The sequence below is a fragment of the Myripristis murdjan genome, chromosome 10 (genome assembly GCF_902150065.1).
Source record: "Myripristis murdjan chromosome 10, fMyrMur1.1, whole genome shotgun sequence".
NCBI classification, from domain to species: Eukaryota; Metazoa; Chordata; class Actinopteri; order Holocentriformes; family Holocentridae; genus Myripristis; species Myripristis murdjan.
In genome coordinates this window covers 34,866,395-34,893,943 of record NC_043989.1, presented here as the reverse complement: position 1 = coordinate 34,893,943, position 27,549 = coordinate 34,866,395, and the positions used below count along the sequence as shown (strand labels likewise).

Genomic DNA, 27,549 nt, shown 5'->3' with positions numbered 1-27,549 from the left:
CCTGGAACCGATTTGGAACCAGTTTGGCCGGTGCTTGGGTGGTGGAAAAACAAAGAACCAGTGCCAAGTCAGGCACAGGCTCCGAACTAGCTCTGGAACTGCTTTGGTGGAAAAGGGGTATAAGATAACAATTTACTGGCTTTCCCTCCCCCTTCATAATATTTCTGTAAATATTAACTTTTTTTGTATATCTCTTGTATAGATCTATTTCATTCTTTTTCTTTCTAAGTGCTTCTTTAACTCATTGGGTGCCAGCCATTTTCAGACAACTCAACTATTCACAGAATAATTATGTAAACAGGGCTGGGCTGCGGTGAAACGCGACTAGATTGCCGTGAGCTATGACAAAGCCGGGGTTGGTGGTCAGTTTTCTTTTTTTTTTTTTTTAGACGGCGCCTGAACGCAACATTAGCCTCCACGGCTAGCGCAACTTGCCTAGGTCGCTCGTCTCCATGGTAACCATCGGAGTCACTGGAATTCGAAGAATCCTTTCTCACGTTTGCTCCCGTCTTCTTACTAGAATCACAGCGACACACACTCTGTTCTAGCATAAGCTGCCTAAACTTGCGACATTGCAACATTTTTCTCTCTCTCCTCTCTACCTTCTCTCTATCGTTTTGATCCTTTCTGATGCAGATTCGAGCACAAACTTCGCCGGTCCCCTCCTAGCCCACCCCATTGAAAAGTCTAATTAACGTTGCATGCCTTTTTTGGAAGTTAACGTTTGGATTTGAATTGACGTCTATAGACGTCAATGGCAGCCAGTCAGTTAATTTTCTTGTCGTTTATGTCTATGTTTTTGATGTTGTGACTCCGACTGCATTGACTTTTTCGACTTACTTCTAGGCATTCTCGAGACCCACAATCGCACCTCCAACTGCAGGGCTCGACATTAACACTTGTCCGCTTGTCAAGGACAAGTAGATTTTTTTGTAGGACAAGTGGAAGAGAAATTTACTTGCCCCACTGGAACTGGACAAGTTCAAAATCATAGATGAAATAAAATAAAATAAAATAAAATACAGTGTCTAAACATTACGTGCCCCTGATTTAGGCTATTGTAGCTAAATGAAGACACTCAGAAATTTCAGAACACTGATTTGAAACAAATACGTTGTTTTTTCCCGTGACACGTCCAACTCGCGCGCACATGTGCATGCACAGAGAGCAGAGAAAGAGCTACGGTGTTTCTCAAGGCTCTGCAACCTGGCCAAGGTCCGGGAAAAGCACCAAGAAAAAAAACTACAACAACTGCACTGGCACTGTACACAGGGCCGGTGTTAGTGATTTGGAGGGCCCAGTCAAAGTCCAAAATGAGGCCCTTCTCTATTTTGCTTAACGCAATCATAGCTCATGAACAAAACTGTTTGGAGGCAGCTCTTTTCTGTTAACAAAGCCACAGCCTTTAATGCCTTATAGAAATTAATTTTAAGACTCTTTAATGACTTTTTATGTCTACTACTTATAGAAATGAATTTAAGACATATTATGACAGTTATGGACTTGCAGAACCCCTGTAAAGGCCACCCACAAATTCTAACTTAAGATTTTTAAATGACCTTCATTCAATTAGAAGAAGACAACATGTCAAGCAATGAAGTATATAATCTTTAATTCTTTTAAGACAAAATTCTCTTTAGGTAAATGTTCAACATCCATTTTCAACATCCTGTGTGTGTGTGTGTGTGTGTGTGTGTGTGTGTGTGTGTGTGTGTGTGTGTGTGTGTGTGTGTGTGCGAGCTTGTGCTTGTATGTGTGTGTGACCTTCTGATTTGACTTGTCAGCTTGTCAACTCATAAACATACACTAACTCATTTGGCAAATATTTAATATAATTCACTACTAATCTTAGCTCTATGTAAAGTGATGAATAGTGATGAATAGTAGTCCAAATATATCTCAGTTTGACCCAAGTTTGTGTTCTGAGGGTACCTTTTCATTGACCTTGACTTTATGTTGACCCTGTTAAAAATGCAACAGGTAGGCTTAACTCTACATTGTGAACATTCATTGGCAAGACACTGAATTGCCTGTATACAGTACATGTAAATGAATATGAAAATGAAATTTGTTGTTGTTAGCAACATTAATAAAATTAACTGAATTATTTACATGTTGTCACTATTTGGATGCTTTCAATTGTTTGCTCATCTGTATTCTGCAATCGTAAAAAAAAAAAATGAAAAATGTAAATTTTTGTCAATTATACCCGGACAAGTGACTTCTCTACTCGGACAAGTGAAAGGTAAATTCACTTGTCCTTTGGACAAGTGCCTCAAAAAGTTAATATCAAGCCCTGCAACTATACTCGAGTTTTTTTTTAAGTATTCAGGTTGCTGTGGGTAAACTTTCATTCAAAGTGTCGAAAGCGAGTTTCCTATGCTGCCATGACCTAGCTTGTCGAACCAGAAGTCCAGAGGAGCCATCTTTCACGTGTTTTTCTCTTCTTTGGTGCATACTTGAGAGGCATAAATCATATGTATACCGCCCCTGTCAGTTCTGGAAAAATACGTTGCTGGCCGCTGAAGGCTAAATCTAAATAAATACATCTGGTACCTACAGTACCTACGGTACCACAGAAAAACAGGTACCGTCATATTTTTGGACTACTGGCATTGACTTGGTGCCAAAGTGTCAGTTCTCATGACATCCCTAGTCTAGAATGTTATTTGACCTCTTATTGTCTGCCCATACGTGTAATTTAATGTCTGACTGGTTAGACGTGGCTGCAGCTAGTTCTAGCTGAGCTGGCCTTCTAGCTGCTACCATAGGCGCAGACTTGGCTCAAAATCCCTGGTGAGCCAGTATAGTCCTTGGTGGGGGGAAATATCATCAAAACAGGCCATGCACTGCATCCAGCCTCATCTCTAGCTATGTTGACTGTCTTGTTATTGGATGCTCTTGCACATGGGCCTGCACAGGATTGAAGGTGACGGTGCTCTTTTTCACTTTTATCCAAGTCATGCAGAAGTCCTGACTTCATGTTAGACATACCAAGCAGCTCAACCACTGTCATCTAAGCTGTCCTCACCAGCTCCTAAACATCAGGCGGCAGGATAAAATCCTAAATACAAGTCCTGAAGCGGGCCCACACCCCCAGCAATTACACCTTCCTGCAGTGGGGCATGCTATGTTCTCTGCATGTTTGACATCCGTCTGCCAACGCATCTCCTGTGTGGTGAACTATGTATAGTGAGGAAAACTGTTTAGTCAGCGGGCAGAAGAAATGCTTGAAAGATCACCTCAAAGTGTCCCTCAAACAGCTAAACATCATCAACTCCTGGCAGACATCTGCCCCGGACCGAACAACGTGGTGTAACAAAATCTCCACGTGTGTCTTTTCAGCTGAAGCAAAACACACCACAAAATCGGGTAGGAGAGAGAGGAAAATGCCACACAAAGACACAGATAAAGAGGGCCACATAAAGAAATAGACACCATTAGCCTGTGACACCTCTACCTCAATTCCAGCATACACTGGGTTGGTCCCACCAGTCACCTCCAGACCCACAGCCCCCACTCAGAACAAAACATGTCACGGTGCCATGGTTATCTACGACTTTGAAGAACAAACATGTACCTATGAAGAAAAGATTCATGCAATATAAATCTGCAGTTTACTGTGCAGCCATCACCTGCAGAGCTCCCTTAGTCTCTAGGAGGTCTCTAGTGGCAAAGTAGAAGGATCCATTCTCACAGAGTTCTCCATCCCAGTCCTGACGTCGCGGTCTTTTGGCAGGATCTAGATTTAGTGGCTTGGTCATGTCACCAGCTAGGAACGGAAAAGAGGAGAGCAGGGTTATGGAGAGCAAGGGCATTTCTACAATGCATTGCTTTAACTGATACTATTATATGCACACACTTTATCAGGGTGGATTCAAAAGATAGATCAGAGGCTCTACAGGGTGTCCACAAAGTCTCTTTACAATTTAAAAAAATCTATTACAAAAGCAACTGATGAGATGTGTTAATCAGATTTGTTCTATGTACTCTGTGGTTATCAAGTTTTTAACCACACTGAATTTGTGTATTTCAGGTGCCCTGTTGATGAAAAAGGTTCTGTTAAATAAACCCCTAAAAAATGGCTACCCCGCAAGAAAAGGCACAGTGTGTATTGTGGTTTATTGAAACAAAGTCAGATACGCAGACTCAGCAAAACTACAGGGTTATGTTAAAGATATCTTGTATCGAACAAAGATACGGGACATCAACGACCTGAAACAAAAGATCACTGATGCCATTGCCACCATTGATGAGGCTATGCTACAGCGAACATGGCAAGAAATCGAGTACCGTCTTGATGTGCTTCGTGCAACTAATGGTGCCCACAATGAGGCAAAAACTTCAATATCTACTTTCAAATCATTTTGTAATAATTTACACAGATTTGTCTATTCATTTTCTTTTGTAATATACAGTGGTGGAAAAAAGTTTTCGGACACCCTTAAAATTTTGCACAATCTCAAATATTATCATGAAATATTTATGGAAAAATCTTTTTTGTGTTTCAAAAGGTGTGGCTGCATTAGACAGATACAAACAAATACAAATTATATTTTTTTGGTTATTGTTTACAAGAAAAACTAACAAAACTAAATTCTTGACAAATTCTTCTGACCACAGAATCTTCTTCCAATTCCTGGCTGTCCAGTTCTTGTGTGCCTGGGCCCAGTGACACTGGGCTAGCCTCTGTGTCTCATTGATCAGGGGCTCCTTGATAGCCTTGTAGGACCTTAAGCCATGATCTAAAAGTCGGCCACGTACAGTGCGGGTGGAACACTGGACACCAGTTTGGTTTGACCACTGCTGCTGAAGCTCCTGTGATGTCATTCGGCGGTTTTGCCTGCACATGCGGATCAGGATGCAGTCATTTCTTGCTGAAGAAACCCTTGGACGCCCAGATCTTGGTTTGTCTTCCAAGCTGTTGGTTTGTCTGTATTTCTGCAGAGTGTATCCAACTGCTGAAGGACTGCATCTGCACTTCCTGGCTATCTGGCGGCAGCTGTACCCTTCCTGGCTGAGAATCTTTATCTTCAGGCGTGTTTCCTGCGTTAGGTTCCTTGTTTTAGCCATTTTTGTGTCTGAAAAACTTTCAAATGTGCTGGCTTTATATAGACACGAAGCTTGGCAACAAAAATTGTGTCTTTTAATAAAAAGAACGACCTTCATCACTGGTACCAAAATGACCCAATACTCAAAACTTCTTACGTATTTTTATGGAACCAATCAATTTTAAGTTTTTAATGGCTTTTTTTTAGGATTTGTTTAGTATTTTGGCTGTGACTGTACTAAAAGAAATTGCACTTGAAGACCTAAGAGTGATTCTTAATGCAATATTTCACAAATGCATGGGGTGTCCGAAAACTTTTTTCCACTACTGTATTTGTTAAATTGTAAAGAGACTTTATGGACACCCTGTATTATTAGCATCTTATTCTTCACTTTGCACTAAAACAGGGTCCGGTCTAGTGTATGTGTAGACTCAGAGCATTCATTCATTTCATATTTAAAGCCACATTTTTACTACACAGCCTATTTTTGTGCACACACAAGTTAGAGCCAGAAAATAGTGCCCTAAATTACAGTTTTGAGTTACTTTTCCCATTGGACTACTACAGACAAATAAATCACATACACAAGTAAATATAAACCTTGAATAAATATTTACAATTCTGAAACTTGTTTATAAATCTTTAGGGCTCAACATTAATGTTGTCCAGATTTGAGAGCTACATCCGGAGTAGTTTTTGATCTAGGGCCAGATGCAGGAGTAGATTTAGATTCAAGACTAAACATCTGTATAAACACAAAAGCAGAAATATACATAGGCATTCTTTACTCAGAGTTCTAAAACCAATTATGCACAGTTTTATACATCTCAGTTATTGTTTGATTGTTCGCATATGCACACACATAATGCCCACTCCCACAATCATCCATAAATGGAGATTGGCATACCCCCAATTAGTCTTACTTCCATATAAATAGTTGTTGCTGCTCATTCATTCACAAAGAAAATAATGCAGTTTTATCAAATGTGAAACTGAAACAAATTGTGCAGTGGCCATTAAAATTTTTGAAAATGTTGGAGGATAGACATGTTTTAGATGCAAAAGCTCACATGACAATATTTATAGACTTAGTGAAGTCAAAGCGACATTTAATGTGTCAGGATGAGGTCCAGATTTTTACATACCTCAATAGCGCAACCTGAGGTGATACTGTTCCCCACAGCAGGTTAGTTATGGTGTAGCCTAATCTTGGTCAAGGTGAAACATCACTGTGCTCGTTATTAGTGTGCTTGCTTCAGCATGACACTTAAGCTCTCTTCTTTTGTTATTATTGGGCAAGCTGTAAGCTTGTACACTTATGTACAAGCTTATGTTATAACTTATAACATAAGCTTATAACATAACTTATAACATATAACTTATAACATAATAACTTATGTTATTGTCACTATTTATTATGTGCCTACCTTGTAAAGCAAAGAAGGCATATGACAATAAAATCTATCTATCTATCTATCTATCTATATAAAATCTGGCATATAAAATCTGGCATATAAAATCTGTCATAAATCTGTCGTACTCATACTGCATACCTATTATTATGATGTGCCTGCTGCTAAGCAGACACATATTACTATTCTGCATACTACATCATCATCATTTTATCATCATTATTAAATGTTCATTGTCTTCTCATCAATCCACCAATCTAAAGTGTGGGGGAAACTGATGCCTACTTCGAATGTTACAGCTGTTAGAAGCCAGTGGCGTCATTTTCAAAACAGGTTTACTAGGACTCCCTGGTCCAAACAGCCGCTTGTTTTGGGCTCCGAGCGGACGTAATTTCTAACAAACATGCACATATGACACATCAATCTTTTTCATAATCTTATGCTTAATCCAGTGATAACAGCCTCAAAACAACACTTGTCTGTGATATGCAACAAAAAACATAAGGCACCAAAAAAGAACAACAAAATAAAATAAAAAAAAAAAAAAAAACAGGCGTATCACAGTGAACAAAGTGACAAAGACATTAAAACTGTTACACACTAACAGTTCTGATTGCCTTTTTGTTTTGTGATAAAGAAATAGCAAAAAAATAATGCTCCATAATGCTACAGAGAATTGTGGCTTCTTGCCGGCAAATTTACATTAATGGATATGAAACTTAGTAAAAAGTCAAATTAAATTAATAAGAAAAAAGGCGTTATTGTCCATGTTATCATAAACATGGTAACCACATATTGCGTCTCTATAGAAAAGAGAAAATTTTATTAACTATCAAAATTATTAATATCTTTCTATTTCAAGTTTAAACAGGTCAGCACCAGTGGAATTTTTTTTGTGTATAAAACATCATCTTAATATCTGTTGTACTTTGGGAGAAAACACAGTTTAAGTTTGAAGAATGTTTCAGCTGATGATATGATGCAGTTAAAAAAAGAGAACCACTAGATTGCAGCACCACACTGTGCTACATAAATGTGTGTCTGTGTATGTCTGTGAGGTCACCCCCCAACCCCCAGCACCAGTGGCATTTTAGATAGATAGATAGATAGATAGATAGATTTATTGTCATCGTTTGAAAAAACAGTGAAAGTAGTTTAAAAGCAACCGAAGTCTCAGTTAAGTCAGAATAAAATATCATTCACACACAACAGAATATAATACAAACAATACAATGCACACAACAGAAAAGCCCACAGAAGTGCAATGCTGCACAATCATGTATAAATAAATAAATAAAAACATGTAAGTGCAAAGTGCTGGTGCCTCACAGTCTGTGGATAAAAGCTGTTTTTTTAGCCTGTTTGTTTTTGTTTTAATTGTCCGGTGTCTCTTTCCTGATGGAAGTGGAGAGAATAGGCAGTGACCAGGGTGTGTGGGATCTATTATACAACTGGCCTTCTTGTGAAGACAGCCAGTGTAAATGTGTGCTACCAATCACCTGCTCCACCGCCCTCACCACCCTCTGCAGGTCCTTCCTATCCTCCTTTGTGCAGCTGTTGTACCATGCCGTGCAGCAGTATGTTAGGATGCTTTCAGTGGTGGCTCTGTAGAAGTTTATGAGCAGCTGCTGTGGCAAGTGAGCCTGTTTTAGCTTCCTTAGCAAATATAGTCTCTGTTGGGCCTTTCCCACATGATGCTGGATGTTCATTGACCAGGTGAGGTCGGCCGCAATGTGCACTCCCAGGAACCTAAAACTCTCCACCCTCTCCACCTCTTTGCCACGTATGTGGAGGGCAGAGTGTTCAGTGCATCTTGTCCTCCTGAAATCCGCAATCATTTCTTTTGTTTTTGATGTGTTCAGGTCCAGGTTTTTCCAAGAGCACCACTCTGCCAGATGTTGCACACCTCCTCCCTGTAGGCTCTCTCATTGTTCGCAGTTATCAGTCCTACAATTGTGGTGTCGTCTGCGAACGTCACAATGGTATTGGAGGTGTGTATGGGTGAACAGTCATGGGTGAAAAGGGTGTACAGGAATGGGCTGAGGACACACCCCTGCGGTGTACCTGTGTTCAGCACCAGGGTGGACAAGGTTCAGTCTCCTATCCTGACACGCTGAGGTCTGTTGCTCAGAAAGTCCCATATCCAGGTAGACAGTGAACTGCCCAGGCCCAGATTGCTCAATTTCTGCACCAGCTTGTGAGGTATAATTGTATTGAATGCAGAACTGAAATCTACAAACAGCATCCTTAGATATGTGTCTTCATGGTCTAAATGTGCCAGGGCAGTGTGTAGAGTTGTTATTACTGCAACCTCTGTCGACCTGTGCGGTATGCAAACTGATGTTGATCTAGTTCGACAGGTATGGCAGCTTTGATGTTGGTCAGAATCAGTCTCTCAAAGCATTTCATAATGATTGGAGTCGGAGCGACTGGATGATAGTCATTGAGGCAGTTCACTTATGGATTTTTTGGGAATAGGAACGATTGTGGCAGTCTTAAGGCAGGTGGGGACCTCACACAGTTTAAGCGAGAGGTTGAATATGGTGGTGAATACCACTGCTAGCTGGTCTGCGCAGGCTTTCAGTATCTGTCCTTGAACCCCATCTGGTCCAGCCGCCCTCTTGGTGTCAATTTTGTGTAGGATGGAGCTGACCTGTTTTTGCTGCAGTGTTATGTGATGGTCCCTCTCCGGGAGTGTGGGGTGGATGTCAGCCTCTCTGCTCCTCTGATCAAAATGAGCAAAAAACTTGTTCAGGGTGTCTGGAAGGTTGTTTTCCTTGGGAGATGAGGCTGTATGGCTATCCTTGTAGCCTGTGATGGTCCTTATTCCCTGCCCATTTCGCCTTGAGTCATTGATCTGGAAGTGTTCCTCAATGCAATGTTTGTACCGTCCGTTGGCCTCCGTAATGCCCCTCCTCAGTCTGCTCCGTGCCTCTCTGTAGGCCTGCGTGTCTCCTGATTTAAAAGCAGAGTCCCTTTCCTATGAGCAGGGCCCCGACCTTGCCATGAAACCATGGCTTCTGGTTAGGAAACACCTTAATGGTCTTATTTTCAGTCACAGTCTCAGCACGGAAATTGATGTAACTAAGCACAGCCTCTGTGTGTTCTTCCAGGCCTGCCCCTTCAGCGAACACATCCCAGACTGTGACATCAAAACAGCCCTGTAGTGCTGAGGTAACTCCTCAGACCACACTCTGATCTGATAGCCCCAGGTGTGGAAGGGGGCAAGCTTTGTAGGCATCTGGTATGCTAGTGTAGACCTGATCTAACATCACATACTCTACTCCCGGTGAGAAGTGTGTGTCAATAATGCTGGCTTGGGTACACCAGCTGCTATTTATGTAGACACAAAGTCCTCCCCCCCGCTCTTACCGGAGTGCATGTTACGGTACGCCCTGTAGATGGTGTAGCCTGCTAATTCCACAACAGCGTCTGGAGCGTTTGTGTCGAGCTAGTAGTAGTAATCCAATTGGTGCGAAGTTTGTAGAGGTTAGCTTTCAGCCTCACGCATAGCCCCGATCTCTTCCCCCGCCGCCTCCTCTTTCGTCTCTGCCGCTCGCGTAGCCTCCACAGGTCAGCACTGGTACCTGTGTACACAGGTAGACAGGCACAGGATGAAGCTACAGTCACTCATGTCCTTCGAACAGTTATTATTGTCCAAAAGCACGATCAGTTCTCACCAGTGGCAAGATGGCGCCAGTGTGTATGGCTGGCCGTCTGCTGCTCCTGCAATGCTTTGTGTTTTTATTATTTTTAACCATTGGCACTAAACAAATCCAGTCTCTGCTGGTGTATGATTGCCAGTCTCTTTTACTTCTCCGGCAGGGAATCGGGAATTTCACTGATTTTAATCATGATGGTGGAAATACGTTGCCCCCGTTCTTGGCAGGGATTCCGCCTCACCTGTGCGGGGCCTCGGCCCTACCTTCTCGGCGGAAGCGTCCCCGTCGCCAGCGGCAGCCGCGGTAGTCGGCTGGTGAAGCTGAAGCTCTGGCTGACACGCTCTTCGTCCATTTCCCCGAATAGGATATGGATTATTATATCCTCACACTGTGCCCCGACGCTTCCTCGACCCAATCGACGCCTGCCTGGTGCCCGTCGCCGGCTTATTTGAGGGACTCCGGCCCTGCCGCCTCTGCCCTCCCCGGGTCTCTCAGCGCAGGGTCGACCATCGGCTCCTGAGGACGTTACCCCGGGCTTCCCGATCCACTGGACTATGGGCCCCAGCCCCCTGCAGGATTGGCTTGGTGAACGCCAGATCCCTGGTGAACAAAACTTTCTTCCTGAGGGATTTCTTTAGCTTCCGTGCCCTGGATTTTCTCTGTGTGACAGAGACTTGGATCGGTGCCGGTGAGTCCAGCGTTCTGGTCGAACTTTTACCTGCTGGATGTTTATACACTATATTACCAAAAGTATTCGCTCACCTGCCTTTACTCATACTATGAACTGAAGTGCCATCCCATTCCTAACCCATAGAGTTCAATATGATGTCGGTCCACCTTTTGCAGCTATTACAGCTTCAACTCTTCTGGGAAGACTGTCCACAAGGTTGAGGAGAGTGTTTATAGGAATTTTTGACCATTCTTCCAAAAGCGCATTGGTGAGGTCACACACTGATGTTGGTCGAGAAGGCCTGGCTCTCAGTCTCCGCTCTAATTCATCCCAAAGGTGTTCTATCGGTTCAGGTCAGGACTCTGTGCAGGCCAGTCAAGTTCATCCACACCAGACTCTGTCATCCATGTCTTTATGGACCTTGCTTTGTGCACTGGTGCACAGTCATGTTGGAAGAGGAAGGGGCCCGCTCCAAACTGTTCCCACAAGGTTGGGAGCATGGAATTGTCCAAAATGTTTTGGTATCCTGAAGCATTCAAAGTTCCTTTCACTGGAACTAAGGGGCCAAGCCCAGCTCCTGAAAAACAACCCCACACCATATTCCTCCTCCACCAAATTTCACAGTCGGCACAATGCAGTCTGAAATGTACCGTTCTCCTGGCAACCTCCAAACCCAGACTCGTCCATCAGATTGCCAGATGGAAAAGCGTGATTCATCACTCCAGAGAACGCGTCTCCACTGCTCTAGAGGCCAGTGGCAGCGTGCTTTACAACATTGCATCCGACGCTTTGCATTGCACTTGGTGATGTGTGGCTTGGCTGCAGCTGCTCAGCCATGGAAACCCATTCCATGAAGCTCTCTGCGTACTGTACTTGGGCTAATCTGAAGGTCACATGAAGTTTGTAGCTCGTAAGCAATGACTGTGCAGAAAGTCGGCGACCTCTTTGCACTATGCGCTTCAGCATTCCGCTGACCCCTCTCCGTCACTTTAACGTGGCCTACCACTTCGTGCTGAGTTGCTGTTGTTCCCAAACGCTTCCATTTTGTTATAATAGAGCTGACAGTTGACTGTGGAATATTAGGCGCGAGGAAATTTCACGAACTGGATTTGTTGCACAGGTGGCATCCTATGACAGTTCCCACGCTGGAATTCACTGAGCTCCTGAGAGCGGCCCATTCTTTCCAAATGTCTTGTTTCACAGTCTGCATGCCTGAGTGCTTGATTTTATACACCTGTGGCCAGGCCAAGTGATTAGGACACCTGATTCTGATCATTTGAATGGGTGAGCGAATACTTTTGGTAATATAGTGTATTTTAACTCCCCGCGAACGTCGGGTCATGGAGGAGGGACGGCGGTGGTTTATAAAAACGTTTTTAAATGTAAGCAGCGCACCGTTTTATCCCCACTTTCCAGCTTTGAAGTGACTTTATTTGAGGTGGGTCGCTCCGACCCGGTGCTGTGCGCAGTCATATACCGACCCCTCAAATACAATAAGGACTTTCTGATGGACTTTTCTGGTCTCCTGGCTGAAATCATGCCAAAGTATGATCGTGCCATTTTCCTTGGGGATTTTAATATACGTGTGTTGTCCTGATAAGCCGTTGGTGAAGGACTTTTTAAGCCTTACTGACTCTTTTAATTTGGTGCAGTGTGTGTCTGGTCCCACACATGAACATGGGCACACATTAGACCTTGTCCTCTCTTATGGTTTATCTGTGTCTAACTTGGAGATCTGTGACGATGTGATTTTTGATCATATGCCTGTTGTGTTTGAAGCTGCTTTCTCCTGTGCTGATGTTAAATCTGGTGCCTCTGTTCGGATTTTTAACTCTAACTGCTGGTCAGTTATCTGTGACTTTTAATCAGCTCTGTGTCCGTCCTGCCTCTGCTAACACAGAGGAGCTCAGTTCCTGGTTTAACTCTTCCTGCCGAACCATACTGGACTCTGTGGCTCCAATAAAAACTGTGCAGCCCAAGTCTAAATCTGAGCCCTGGTTTGATGAGATAACTCATGCAGCTAGACGGGAGTGCCGCAAAGTTGAGCAGAGGTGGAAGAAGGACAAGCTGCAGGTTTCCTTCCAAATCCTCAAGGACTGTTGGCGCTGCTACTAGGACACAGTTAAGGAATCTAAAAGAAAATACCTGGCAAACCTCATTGAGTGAAATCGCCATAACCCACGTGTATTATTCAAAACCATTGACACTGTTCTAAATGCCCCACAGCCTGTCAGCTTGGAGGCATCTCCTGAAACTTGCAATAGCTTCCTGCACTTTTTTATTGATAAAGTTGCGACTGTAAGGGCTCTCATCCCAGCTCCTGCATCTGACCCCTCTGTCCCTGTTCCTTGTTCTGCAGCTTTTGAGGAGTTTGAGCCGGTGTCTTTATTATTTTTAGAAGATCTGATTGGCAATATTAAGCCTTCAGGCTTAATGTTGTGTGACGTGGTCCCTCCTGGTTTCCTGAAAAAAGTTTTTCCCAGTATAGGGCAGTCGGTTCTGGCCATTATGAACAGTAGTCTGGCCTCTGGTGTTGTTCCCCTGAGTTTTAAACATGCAGTGGTCCAGCTCCTACTTAAAAAACCTGGCCTTGATGGCAGCGTGCTGGTCAATTTCAGGGCTATCTCCAAGCTACCTTTTATTTCTAAAATCTTAGAAAAAGTTGTCCATGCTCAACTCAAGTCATATTTAGATGAACATGATGTCCTGGAGGTCTTTAAATCTGGCTTTAAAAATCTGCATAGCACCGAGTCAGCCTTGCTAAAAGTGTTTAATGACATCCTCTTAGCAAATGACTCCGGTGACCATGTAGTTCTTGTTTTATTGGACTTGACAGCAGCTTTTGACACCGTGGACCACAACACTCTAGTGGCTCGGTTACGCCACCTAGTGGGCATCTGCGGTACTGCACTGGAGTGGTTCAAGTCCTATCTGGCCGACAGGAGTATGAGTGTGAGACTTGGTGACTCAGAATCCAGCTCTGCGCCTCTGCCATATGGGATGCCACAGGGGTCGATTTTAGGGCCTGTGCTTTTCTCCCTGTATTTACTACCCCTAGGATCCATCCTGAGAAGGCATGGCATCTCTTTCCACTTTTATGCTGACGACAGTCAGATATATGTGCCACTAAAAAAGAAAAATGCCTTCTCACGCACACCACTTCTGGCATGTCTTGAAGACATCAAAGCCTGGATGGCCCTAAACTTCTTAAATTTTAATGAGAAAAAAAAAAAACAGAAGTGATGGTGTTTGGTCCCAGTGGCCTTTGTGAACCCCCCCCCCCCCCCCCCACACACACACACCCCGTTGACTTGGGCCCTTTGGCAGATTTTTTAAAGCAAACAGTCTCAAACTTTTTTTAAAATGGACAGTGATTTTAAATTGGATCGGCAAATCAGCTCAGTAGTAAAGTCCAGCTTTTTCCATATTCGACAGCTGGCAAAAGTCAAACCTTTCTTAGCACGTCAGCACTTTGAAACAGTGATCCATGCCTTCATTACATCTTGGCTAGATTACTGCAATGCACTTTATTTTGGAGTCAGCCAGTCCTCCCTCGCACGTCTCCAGTTGGTGCAAAATGCAGCCGCATGCCTTCTAACTGGAGTACGTAAGAGGGAGCACATAACTCCCATCCTGGCCTCCCTCCACTGGCTGCCTGTGCACTTTAGGATTCATTTTAAGATTCTCTCTGTCCATTTTTAAAACTCGTCTTAAAACCCATTTCTATTCCTTGGCTTTCAACCCCGCATGAGACTCCGCTTCTGTTTTAGTGTTTTATGGTTTGTTTTATTTATTGTTTTTATTTGTTTGTGTTTGTTTTAATTTACTTTTAATTGTTTTATTCTCTTTATTAAATTGTTTTATTGTTTTATATTGTTTTAAAAACAATCAAAACAATAAACAATTATTCTAATATTTATTTTCCTGTTATTGCCTATTTTTGTACAGCACTTTGTTGCAGCTGTGGTTGTTTTAAAGGGCTTTATAAATAAAGTTGAGTTGAGTTGAGTTGCTGTATTGCACATATTGCCCCTTTTCCACTAGTACCTACTCAGCTCGACTCAGCTCGACTCGGCTCGACTCTACTCGGTTTAAGAGCTTTTCCATTAGGTCGTAGTACCTGCTAGCAGGTCCCATTTTAGCACCTACTCAGCCGGGGTTCCAAGCGAGCTGAGTCGAGCTGAAAATGTGACGTTAACGCCGTGCAGGCAACTGATTGGACAGGGAGTGACGAGAGCGACTCCCACACGAAAACAAAACCCGACATTTAAAAAAAAAAAAAAAACGGCAACAGCGGCCGTGCACATTGATTGTCAGTGAAGTTGTCAAAGTCGGAAAATGGCAAGCACACCGCTACCGCGGTCAAATAAAGACGTGGAGACTTTTCTGAGCTTGGTGGCGGCCCAAAGAATCCAGAGGGAGCTGGACGGTGCGCCGCCTTGCTATGACGACTCCACCCACGGCGAGGTGCTACTCAACTGTAATGGAAAACCACCTAAACCGTGTCGAGACGAGTAGAGTCGAGCCGAGTAGATACTAATGGAAAAGGGCCATATGTGTTTACCACTTCCACACAATTACATCCATACAGACACAGAAAGAAAAGGGCAATATAACTGAGACTTGAGGAGCTCAGGGTCGCTGCATGCAACCACGCCGCCATCATTCTTACCCACGTGTGGAAAATATCATCTTAATATCTGTTGTACTTTGGAAGAAACCACAGTTTAATCTGAAGATCATTTCAGCCAACAGAATGAATATCTGTGACATCACCCCCTCAATACCACTTGGGAAGTTTCAGCCATCAGGAGCAGGGGGCTGGTTTGGCTCAGTGGCCTTGTAATCAAAGGTTCCTGGTTTGATCCCTGTCTCCTACACGGTGTGTAAGTGGTTTTTGTGAGCAAGACTCTGGAAACTACACAAACCACTGTATACATAGGGCAGCAGGCACATTAAAAATTTCTTCTGAATTTTTCTAGTTATTATTATTTAACTTAATTCTTCTGTACAAATTTTGGTTCGCTACTCCTCCCACAGGTTTTGCGTTACCACTATACATCGAACACAAAACTCGCAGCGTGATAAGGATAAGTATGCTATGACTTTTCTGAGCAATCCGACTTTACCATTTCTCAGAAACCACCTAAAAGCACCACAGTGACCACTCTAAAGACCACAGTAAATGCCTAGCAACCATCCAGACCATAACTGCCTGAAAATCCTCTTGCAACAGCAACAATTTAGCAAAAAAAAAAAAAAAAAAAAAAAAAAAAAAAAAAAAAAAAACCTACAAAACAAACACAACCTACAAACGGCATAGGGATGGCAGTTTACCACATGGCCACATGGTTGCCAAAGAGGGCAACCACATTTATTAAGGTTTCTTCAGAAATGTGGCCAATTCTAAAAAGCCAATTCTAGTTATTATTATTATTATTATTATTATTATTATTATTATCATCATTATTATCATTATTATGATATAATAATGCATCCATATGCACGGCAGCGCATATGGATGCAGCAGCTGGTGGCTCCCTCCACTTATAAAATGGCAAGGCGAAAATGGAGCGATTCTTGTGCTTTTATTGCTGGGAACCGTGCTGCTTGCGATGGTGACACGCTCGTCGGAATCAGAGGGAGAGGTGCAGTGAATGGATTGAGTGCAGCGGACCTTGAGATGATCTCTGCTCTCGGCATCTTGGCACCTCGGCATCTCAGGTTCCGACATTTAAAAACATTCAGACCAGACGTCACCGCAAGCGGTGTGGTTGACCCGGGAGGAGAGGGAAGTGAGCCGGGAGACGTGGCTTCATGGCATGCCGGATGAGGCTTTGGCACTGGACGGGCAGAGCCTGTTCCAGGCTGGCAGAGCACAGGACTCCAGTGAGACAAGAGGGGGCGGACTCTGTATGTACATCAATGGTGCTTGGTGCACAGGTGCAGCCAGAGTGGATGGAGGATGTTCACCTGACGTTGAGTGTTTTTACTGCTGAGATGTTGGCCATATTACCTGCCTTGAGAATTCACCAGTGTGTTTGTTACTGCTGTTTACATTCCACCGGATGCAAATTCAAAAAATGCACTCCAGGAATTGTATGAGGTCATCAGCAGTCAAATGGCAAAACAGCCAGATGCTGTTATTATTGTTGCTGGGGATTTTAATCAAACGGATCTCAGAACTGTTCTACCTAGATTCCACCAGCACGTCCACATCCCCACCAGAGGAAACAACACACTGGACCATGTCTACACCAATGTTCCTGGCAGCTACAGAGCCCTCCCTCGTCCTCATTTTTGCCAGTCAGACCACATCTCCTTGCTTCTCCTGCCTACTTACATCCAGTTGACAAAAAGGGTCAAACCAACTGTAAAAACAGTTAGGGTGTGGACAGATGAAGTTGCAGCAGCTCTACAGGACTGTTTTTGAATGCACAGACTGGCAGATGTTCAAAGATGCTGCTACCCAGGAGAACCACATCGACCTTGTAGACTACACAAATGTGCTAATGATGTGAGAAATGCCATGTTTAATGAATCAATTAAGAGGGAACCACATTTTAATTTCGTTATACAACCTGTTGCATAATGACGAATAAACTTCCTTGTATTCCTTGTATTATTATGGACACTTACTATGGACACTCGGTGCAGTACTCCTCCCGCAGCAGAGCTTTAAGGTTAATCTGTGAATATCCAGCAAATATCAAAGGCCAAGCCAATTTTACTTTGGATCTCTGATGGAAAGCCTTTGTTATCTACAATTCTACAGGGATGGAGGTGTTTTGAAATGAAGTAGGATACAGACCAAGTTATTTTCTTCGCCTGTTCAAAATTGGCAAGTCACACTCTGACTGCACTGTGGGCAGAGTTGTACACTGTGTATTTAGCTATGGGAAAACTGAAACTCATGATGTGACTGAAAATGAATGAACTCATTTTTTAAATTAGTGAATCAATTCAAAATCTTAGAGAAACAAGGATTCTTACATGAATCTATTTTTACCTCCACCTCTTAAAATATAATAACATGGAAACTTCCATATGGAGGCACAGACAAAAACAAGCACGACCCTCCTCCACTTGTGTCCCACAGGTTTGATGCATGTTAAAAGAATTCAAGTGCGGGGATAATGGGGTTTGTGCAATTTACCCAGTGTTTGGCAGCAATATGGAAGTGTTTTTTTTTTGTGTGTGTGTTAGTGTAGTGTTTTTTTAGTGACTGCTCTTATTGTACTTGTAGCTATAATTGTGCTGATTCCATAGGTATAAAGCACCTACATACTGCAGTAAAAAAAAAAAAAAAAAAAAAAAAAAAAAAAAAGAGCCTTTGGGAAGCACAAAAGCTAAAATTACAAAAAATCACTTGGAATGAACTTGGGTTTTATATTAACCTTGTGCCTTATGGCTGCAAAACAAACAACATCTGATTCTGTGCAATGGGAAGAACTACTGGTTTATACCAGAGTAAAAGTCTTGTCCATAAAAGATGTGGAACTATTATTTTATGCCCCTGTCATCAGCAGAATAAAAACAACTAGCATGGGAGCTGTAACTTCAGATAAGTAATTTTATGCATTATGTTTGTACATTAAGATTATGTCAGGAGTTAGTTCATTTTTATGAACATGTCCATGTTTAATAATTTTATTTTCTATACAATCAATTAATCAGTCAAGAGGGAACCACACTTTAATTTCATTATTCAACCTGTTGTATAATGACAAATAAACTTCCTTGTATCCTTGTATCCTTGTATTTCATAATGAAATGCTTTTTGTTTATTGCTTAGTTGTACGTGCTCATTAGAAACATTAAAAGCATATAGCAGTAAAGTCTGCTTAGGTAATTGTGTGGTATAAAAAGTAAGATTAAAAAAGCTTTACTTCTTCCTTTTCAAACATTTTTGTTTTGTTTATTTTGGTTATATGTTCAAAATAAATCAACAGCAGCATCCACTGGAATATTCAAACTACTGACAATCAATCAGTGCCAACTTACATTCTTTCTTGACTTCCTGCCAGCGGAACTGGTGCCTTCTGACCACCGCAAAGACAGAATCAAAGTCATGCAGAGTGATCATCTCTAGGGCTTCCTTCAAATGAAATGGATGGAGGCATGGGGACGTAGCCTGGATGTTACAGATCACATCGACATCTGCCAAAACAAAGAAAAGGAATGATTTAAACAGTGACTGTATTCTATGGCAAGGTGGTGTTTTGTTGCTGTGAAGAAACAAACAGAAAACCAAAATGTAGTATCACAATATCATCCCATCAAAATATTGCCATTTTCAAGTTGACACTAGTAACACCAGTTCCATCACCTATTTCTATGAGCACAAAATTATACCCAAAATGAATCACATTACACAAAATGACTTATGTTATTACACTATATTACCAAAAGTATTCGCTCACCTGCCTTTACTCATACTATGAACTGAAGTGCCATCCCATTCCTAACCCATAGAGTTCAATATGATGTCGGTCCACCTTTTGCAGCTATTACAGCTTCAACTCTTCTGGGAAGACTGTCCACAAGGTTGAGGAGAGTGTTTATAGGAATTTTTGACCATTCTTCCAAAAGCGCATTGGTGAGGTCACACACTGATGTTGGTCGAGAAGGCCTGGCTCTCAGTCTCCGCTCTAATTCATCCCAAAGGTGTTCTATCGGGTTCAGGTCAGGACTCTGTGCAGGCCAGTCAAGTTCATCCACACCAGACTCTGTCATCCATGTCTTTATGGACCTTGCTTTGTGCACTGGTGCACAGTCATGTTGGAAGAGGAAGGGGCCCGCTCCAAACTGTTCCCACAAGGTTGGGAGCATGGAATTGTCCAAAATGTTTTGGTATCCTGAAGCATTCAAAGTTCCTTTCACTGGAACTAAGGGGCCAAGCCCAGCTCCTGAAAAACAACCCCACACCATAATTCCTCCTCCACCAAATTTCACAGTCGGCACAATGCAGTCTGAAATGTACCGTTCTCCTGGCAACCTCCAAACCCAGACTCGTCCATCAGATTGCCAGATGGAAAAGCGTGATTCATCACTCCAGAGAACGCATCTCCACTGCTCTAGAGGCCAGTGGCGGCGTGCTTTACACCATTGCATCCGACGCTTTGCATTGCACTTGGTGATGTGTGGCTTGGCTGCAGCTGCTCGGCCATGGAAACCCATTCCATGAAGCTCTCTGCATACTGTACTTGGGCTAATCTGAAGGTCACATGAAGTTTGTAGCTCTGTAGCAATTGACTGTGCAGAAAGTCGGCGACCTCTTTGCACTATGCGCTTCAGCATCCGCTGACCCCTCTCCGTCACTTACGTGGCCTACCACTTCGTGGCTGAGTTGCTGTTGTTCCCAAACGCTTCCATTTTGTTATAATAGAGCTGACAGTTGACTGTGGAATATTTAGGAGCGAGGAAATTTCACGACTGGATTTGTTGCACAGGTGGCATCCTATGACAGTTCCACGCTGGAATTCACTGAGCTCCTGAGAGCGGCCCATTCTTTCACAAATGTCTTGTTTCACAGTCTGCATGCCTGAGTGCTTGATTTTATACACCTGTGGCCAGGCCAAGTGATTAGGACACCTGATTCTGATCATTTGAATGGGTGAGCGAATACTTTTGGTAATATAGTGTATATTATTATCCCAGTATGCTGATGAGTCATGTTACACTTGCGTAGTCAGCACACCAAATATGGAAGAAGCCGCTAAACTCAATGTAAATGCATTGAAGTCGGCGAACATCAGAGCCCTGCGGAAACTCGCGGCAAGAAAAAAAAGTTCTGAATTCCCAGAAGCCAGTGCGGCCTGGAAAACTTTCCAGCAAACAACAACATGGCCAAATGCAAACAGCCTTTCTGTCTACAAGATAATGAAACTCCCAAATCTCAAATCTTTGTTTCAAAGGGTGAGCAATAAAGCCCTGTGCATACAGCCTAATTCTGTTTTTGTTTCAGTTAACATATGTTGATTTAGTCAGTAGCAGACCAATATTGTTTTCATAGCATCAATGTTTATTTAGAACACAGAATGATCAGAATATGCTTTGAGATTTGAAATAATCAGTCTTTAATTCACACAATGTAAACTACATTCTTAAGATGTACAAAGCCATGTATGATGCTGTTGTTAGCTTTGTCAGGCTAGGCAGGTTATAGTAGGGCAGGAATAACAGCTTGGATATTTGCAGAAAGTTTTTCCAGATTGCAGAAAAAAATTGGGACAACTTGCAATTTTGCAGAAAACACATGATGCGGAAAAAGCCTTTGACAGGTCGCAGTGGGGCTGTCTGGTTTTTATTTAAGGAAAAATTGGCTTTTAGTCTAAATCTATTAAATTTATAGCTTCTCCATTTGCATCTGTGTACACCAATGGTATTTAGTCACCGGCGTTCTCAGTTCAGCACAGGCTGTTCAATATAGCAATCGAGCCCTAGCTAACTGGCCCATACACTGTCTTTACGCGAGTAACTTTCTATTATGTGCTTCCATCCCTTTATCCTCCCTTCCCCCAGTTTTGGGTGAATTTGGTCATTTATCAGATTACAAATTAAATCTTCAAAAAAAAAAAACGAGTTATATTTTGTAAACCAATTGGAGAAAACACTTCCCCCATCCACATTCCCCTTTAATGTGGCCTTAGAGGGATTCAAATATTTAGGGTTGTTTATTACTAGCTCCTTTAAAGATTTGTTTCTAAAAAATTTTCAGCCATTATTAGATAAATGCATCAATCAGTTCTCCAGCTCCCTAAGTCAGAAGGATGCTTAGCGCCACCAAATTTCCACCACTACTTTTGGGCCTGTAACATTAATAAACTCCTTTACTGGGCCAACTGTGACTCTCCAGACTCCTGCCCACCCTGGCTCCATACTGGGATATCATCTTCCTTTAGTTCTTCATACTCTGTAGTTTGCTCTCTGCTTCCTGTAGTGGCACAGAAACTCTCAAATAATATTAATTCTAGTTAATCCTAGTGTTCGGTGTATTTACTCAATTTTACCCTGCTCAGCTTGCTTGCGTTTTGGATTTTTTCATGCATGACTCCATTTTCACAACAGGCAGGTGAGCTGCATTTGGTGTTAATGACATATTAAAATAATCTAAAGTAACATGGTGTTGAATAACACCTCCCTTGTCCAATAATCTACACTCCCCTCCAAAAGTATTGGCCAATTCCTTTATTTTTGCTATAAACTGAAAACATTTGGGTTTGACATCAAACGATGAATATGAGACAAGAGATCAACATTTCAGCTTTTATTTCCAGGTATTTACATCTGGATCTGAGACACAACTTAGAAGATAGCACCTTTTGTTTGAACCCACCCATTTTTCATGTGAGCAAAAGTACTGGAACATGTGACTGACAGGTGTGTTTTGTTGCCCAGGGGTGTCCCATTACATTGATTATTCAAACAATAAATAGCACTGAATGTCTACTCTCAGTTTCAGATTTGGGTTTTGCCTGTGCAGACTGCATTTATAGTTAGAGGTGTAACCAACATGAAAACCAGAGAGCTGTCTATGGGTGAAAAACAAGCAATTATGAAGCTGAGAGAAGATGGAAAATCAATCAGAGCCATTGCACAAACATTGGCCATAGCCAGTATAACCATTTAAAATGTCCTGAAGAAGAAAGAAACCACTGGTGTACTAAGTAACAGATGTTGAACAGGTAGACCAAGGAAAACGGCAGCAGTTGATGACAGAAACACTGTGAGAGCTGTAAAGAAAGACCCTAAAACAACTGTTAGTGAAATCAGCAACAATCTTAAGATGGCAGGAGTGAAGGTATCACAATCTACTGTTCACAGAAGACTTCATGAACAAAAATACAGAGGGTACACCAAAAGATGCAAGCCACTCATTAGCAAGAAGAATAGGAAGGCCATGCTGGAATTTGCCAAAAAGTACAGAGATGAGCCTGAAAAATTCTGGGACAAAGTTTTATGGACTGATGAGACAAAGACTAACCTTTACCAAAGTGATGGAAAGGCTAAGGTTTGGAGAAAGAAAGGATCTGCTCATGATCCCAAACATATAAGCTCATCTATAAAACATAGTGGAGGTAATGTCATGGCTTGGGCTTGCATGGCTTCTTCTTCATTAATGATGTAACCATGATGGCAGCAGCAAAATGAACTCAAGTCTACAGAAAAAGTTTGTCTACCAATTTAAAGAAAGATGCAACCAAACTGATTGGGAGATCCTTCATCATGCAGCAAGATAATGACTCAAAACACACTGCCAAAACGACAAAGGAGTTCATCAAGGACAAGAAGTAGAAAGTTTTAGACTGGCCAAGTCAATCTCCAGACTTAAACCCAATGGAGCATGCATTTTACCTGATAAAGAAGAGACTGAAGGGAGTAACCCCCCAAAACAAACAACAACTGAAAGAGGCTGTGGTGAAAGCCTGGAAAAGCATCACAAAAGATGAATGCAAAAGTTGGTCACAGGCTCGATGCAGATATTGCAAGCAAAGGATTTGCAACTAAATATTAAGTCTTACTCACTTTAATCCATTTTAAGTCTATCTGTTCCAATACTTTTGCTAACCTAAAAATTCGGTGTTCCGTTACAAATAACGCTATCTTCTAAGTTGTGTATCAGATCCAGATGTAAATACCTGGAAATAATAGCTGAAATGTTGGTCTCTTATCTCATATTCACCTTTTGATGCCAAATGCAAATGTGTTTCAGTCTATAGCAAAAATAAAGGAATTGGCCTCATTGTTCCAATACTTTTGGAAGGGAGTGTAGAGTAACAAGGTCAACTAATAAAATGTTTAAGACTGTGTCTGGGCAAACAAAAGCACTGGTGACATGGCAACAGCAACCACAAAGTTGGGGCAGAGGTGATGTGAAACTAACGGCACTGATGGGAATTATTCTTGGGTTGTCTTTAATGCAGGATAATACACAGATAAAATGCCAACTACCAAAAAAACATTTCATCAGACAAACAGTATATGATTAACACTGTGCCTTTTGAGAACAGATTAATCGTAGAATCATGATTAAATCAAATTATGATTCAAGAATCATGATTAAATCTAACTGTGAAATCACTGGTGATTCCCATCCCTACTTGGCAGCCTATTATCCCAATGAGCTACTAAAAGTGATGCACCGAAACTGAATTGTCTGGGACAGTTTTATGACATCCTATGTTTTGATAAAGCATCACGAAACTAAAATGATACAAAGCCTTTGTAGCACAGTATTACAATGTAGTACTATGTAGCACAGTATTTGTGCATATTTGTCTGTGTGTGTGTGTGGTGTGCGTAGTGTGTGTGTGTGTGTGTTTGCATACCTGTGTTGAGCCTGACAAATTCTTGAATAGTCTCCACTGAAGAAGAAGAGTCTCTGGAGACTTCAGGGCTCCTGCGGTGCACCTTGGCCCCCCAAGCCTTTGCTACCTTCTCTATCTCATCATGGTCGGTTGACACCCACACACTAGTATTATAAAGAAAAATTATATTTATTTTAGAGTGTGTCTTTTAGCGTGTACCAAATATTGTTGAGGCCAACAGTATTCTTCAGTAAATGTAAGACGGGAAAACAAAAGAACAGCCTGGGACACAGCGCACAATTTTTTCCCCGCAAAAATCACGAAATTTGTGCTACCAACATTTTCGAACTCCTCCTAGGCTGTCATTCTTCATACCCAGTACTTAGTACGTCTACGGGCTACAAGAGAGGCAAATGCAATAATATTTTTCTCCTTGACAGTGAGACAGGCAAATTCCCCATGGACACCAAAAACAGAAATCAAAGGGCTAGGAGACATAAACTACTCACAAAAAGTTAGGGATATTCGGCTTTCAGGTGAAATTTCAGGATGAACCTAAAATGCATTATAACCTTTACAGGTGAACTTAATGTGACCTTCTGTAAACTTTTGAACGCACATGTCCAACTGTTCAATGTTTCAGTACTTTTTGCACAAGTTGCTGTTCTCTCACATCAGGTGTTGGATCCATGAATCAACCAATAAATTTCCTGGTTCAATTAGAATTGGCATTTAAACAGTCCTCCTCATCATGCTGTTCACATCTTGACATCATGAGACCAAGACGACACGTCAGTACAGAACTGCCCTACACTTTGTGAATGGTACAGTGACAGGTAGCCCATGCTACCTGAATAACATCATGAATCCAGTCATTGTGCCCCTGCATGAACAACACAGGCCTAATTTCATCTTCATGGACGACAATGCGCCAGCTCATCGAGGTCGTATCATTAGGGAACGGCTGCTGTAGACTGCGGTACCTCAAATGGAGTGGCCTGCACTTGCTTCAGACCTGCATCCCATAGAAAACCTATGGGATCAGCTGAGTAGCCGTGTAGAGGCTCAGAGCTCTGTACCCCAAGACCTCAATGTCCTGAAGGCCACCCTTCAAGAAGAGTGGGATGCCATGCCTCAGCAGACAATAACTCGACTTGTGAACAGCATGAGACATCGTTGTAATTGATGCTCAAGGGCACATGACAAGTTATTGAGACACTGACATTTTTTGTTGTGGTATATCCACCACTGTTGTTGGCTTTTGTTTCAAGAAATTGTTTGAGATGAGGAAATCACCAGTGCATGCTTCTACTTAAATGCCCTACTTTCATGATATAATATCACTGTAGCGTGAACTTTTTACGTTTTCCATAAATTTCACCCAAAAGCCAAATACCCTTAACTTTTTGTGAGTAGTGTATGTCTATTGAGGACTTTTGAAAGGGTAGAGCAGTGGTCCCCAAACTACGGCCCGCGGGCCGGATATGGCCCGCCTCCACATTAGGCCCGGCCCCCTGAACAATACCAGAGACGCATTATGATTTTTTTTTTTTCAGTCTGGCCACGCGATCGAGACTAATACACACATAGAACGTGACAAGCCTACTGGAACCTACAAAAGAATTATAAGGAAGGAACACAAAAACTTTGAGAGACTGCTCATATGAGTCATTTAAGCAGTGGTGGTTCTGCCTGTTGCCGCTCTAGGCGAAATTACTGGCTTGCGCCCTTTCATGTTACTACTCCAACCGGGGCAGCATCAGTCGGCATCAGGCGAACCGGCACTGGCCGGCTTTAAGCCACTCACCTGTCAGATCCGGCAGACCAGACCGGGTGGGCGCAGTACCGGCCGGTGCCGCGGCCGGCCTGCCAACCCACCTGATGCTGACTGATGGTACTGATGACATGTGCAGGTCAATACGGTAGTCTAGAAAACTGGCGATTTTTTTTTTCTCGTGCGCCCCCAAGTAGATTGCGCCCTGGGCGGTTGCCCACACTGCCCATAGCAAAAACCGTCCCCGCATTTATGTAAGAGATTCTGCTCTGACAACTAAGCTGAACTTTTACCTGGCCGACCTGTGCACGGCACAACAGAAAGTTAATGTTCCATGGACTTTTTTTTTCTGTGAAGAACCCAGAGAGGGTTATTTGGTTATTATTTATTTCATAAATAGTGTTATTATATATTTCCTGACTTTATTTTTTCTGTGAAGAACCCAGAGAGGGTTATTTGGTTATTATTTATTTCATTAATAGTGTTATTATTTATTTCCTGAGTTTTTTTTCTGTGAAGATCCCGGAAAGGGTATGTGTGGCTTTCTGGAAAACAATAAATGTTTACATTTAGGCACCCCTGCGATCGTCACACTTTTTCTGTTATAAACTGACCCCGGCCCCCCATCAGAGAAGGGAAAAGTTATGTGGCCCTCACAGGAAAAAGTTTGGGGACCCCTGGGGTAGAGCAACAAGTCATCAGCATAGAGTGAGACTCTGTGCTCAATCCCACTTCTATAAATACCAGTAAAAAGCGGTGAACTCTATAGAGAAATGGAAAACAGTTCAATTACTACAACGAATAGCATTGACGACAAGGGACAGCCTTGGTGACAGCTATGTGTTTAAGGGAAAAATTTAGGTCAAGTAAAGTTGGCAGTGACACTAGCAGTAGCGGCACTATATAATAACTGAATCTATGAAATACATCTATAACCAAAACCAAATCTCTTAATAACTCAAAATGTGCTGTGCTGTACAGTTGGGGCCAGTCATTACCAGACTGTTCCAGCATCTTCTGGACCTCGGCTGTGCTCCCAACCTGTGGAAGGAGTCTGTAATCATCCCCATCCCAAAAAAGGCACGGGCTAAGGATACAATAGACTTCAGGCCTGTGGCCCTAACATCAGTCCTTTGTAAATGCATGGAGAGAGTGGTGTGTGACTTAATGTCACACATGCTGTCTGACAAACTGGATCCTCTCCAATTTGCTTACAGAGCAAAACGCGGTGTAGAGGATGCAAGCCGGACTTTTCCTCTGTTTTTAACACCGTAAACACTGACACACTGCTGCACTGCCTCCTGAACCTACAGATCCACCCAACTTTGATTTTATGGATAAAAGACTTTTTAATGGCAAGTCCACAGCAGGTGCTTTTAAACGGTTTTAAATCCAGTAAACTGGTTTTAAACACAGGGCTCCCACAAGGTTGTGTTTTATCCTCCATTCTGTTCTCTGCATACACGAATGACATCACCTGCAGCAGGGAGGGAATGAGTCTTTTTAAATATGCTGATGACACGGCCCTGGTGGCCCACATGGACAGTATGGTGGCTCCCATCCAGTACCAACTGGCAGAAACGATCTGGTCGCAACTTTGAGTGAGAAATCACTGGAACTAAACATACAAAAGACCAAGGAACTGTGCTGCTGTGTGGGCAAGGACAGGC

General features: G+C 42.5%; 1 protein-coding gene across 2 annotated transcripts in view; it reads right to left on the bottom strand.

The window, feature by feature from the left end:
* LOC115366774 (N-acylneuraminate cytidylyltransferase-like) overlaps positions 1 to 27,549 on the bottom strand; it is a 71,957-nt gene that overhangs the window by 23,586 nt on the left and 20,822 nt on the right. For both annotated transcript variants that reach the window (XM_030062395.1, XM_030062394.1), the window contains 3 exons: positions 24,127 to 24,269; positions 18,800 to 18,955; positions 3,636 to 3,772 (listed from right to left, as the gene is read on the bottom strand). In XM_030062395.1, the coding sequence (XP_029918255.1) occupies positions 3,636 to 3,772; positions 18,800 to 18,955; positions 24,127 to 24,269 (436 nt within the window). The remainder of the gene's footprint in view (positions 1 to 3,635; positions 3,773 to 18,799; positions 18,956 to 24,126; positions 24,270 to 27,549) is intronic.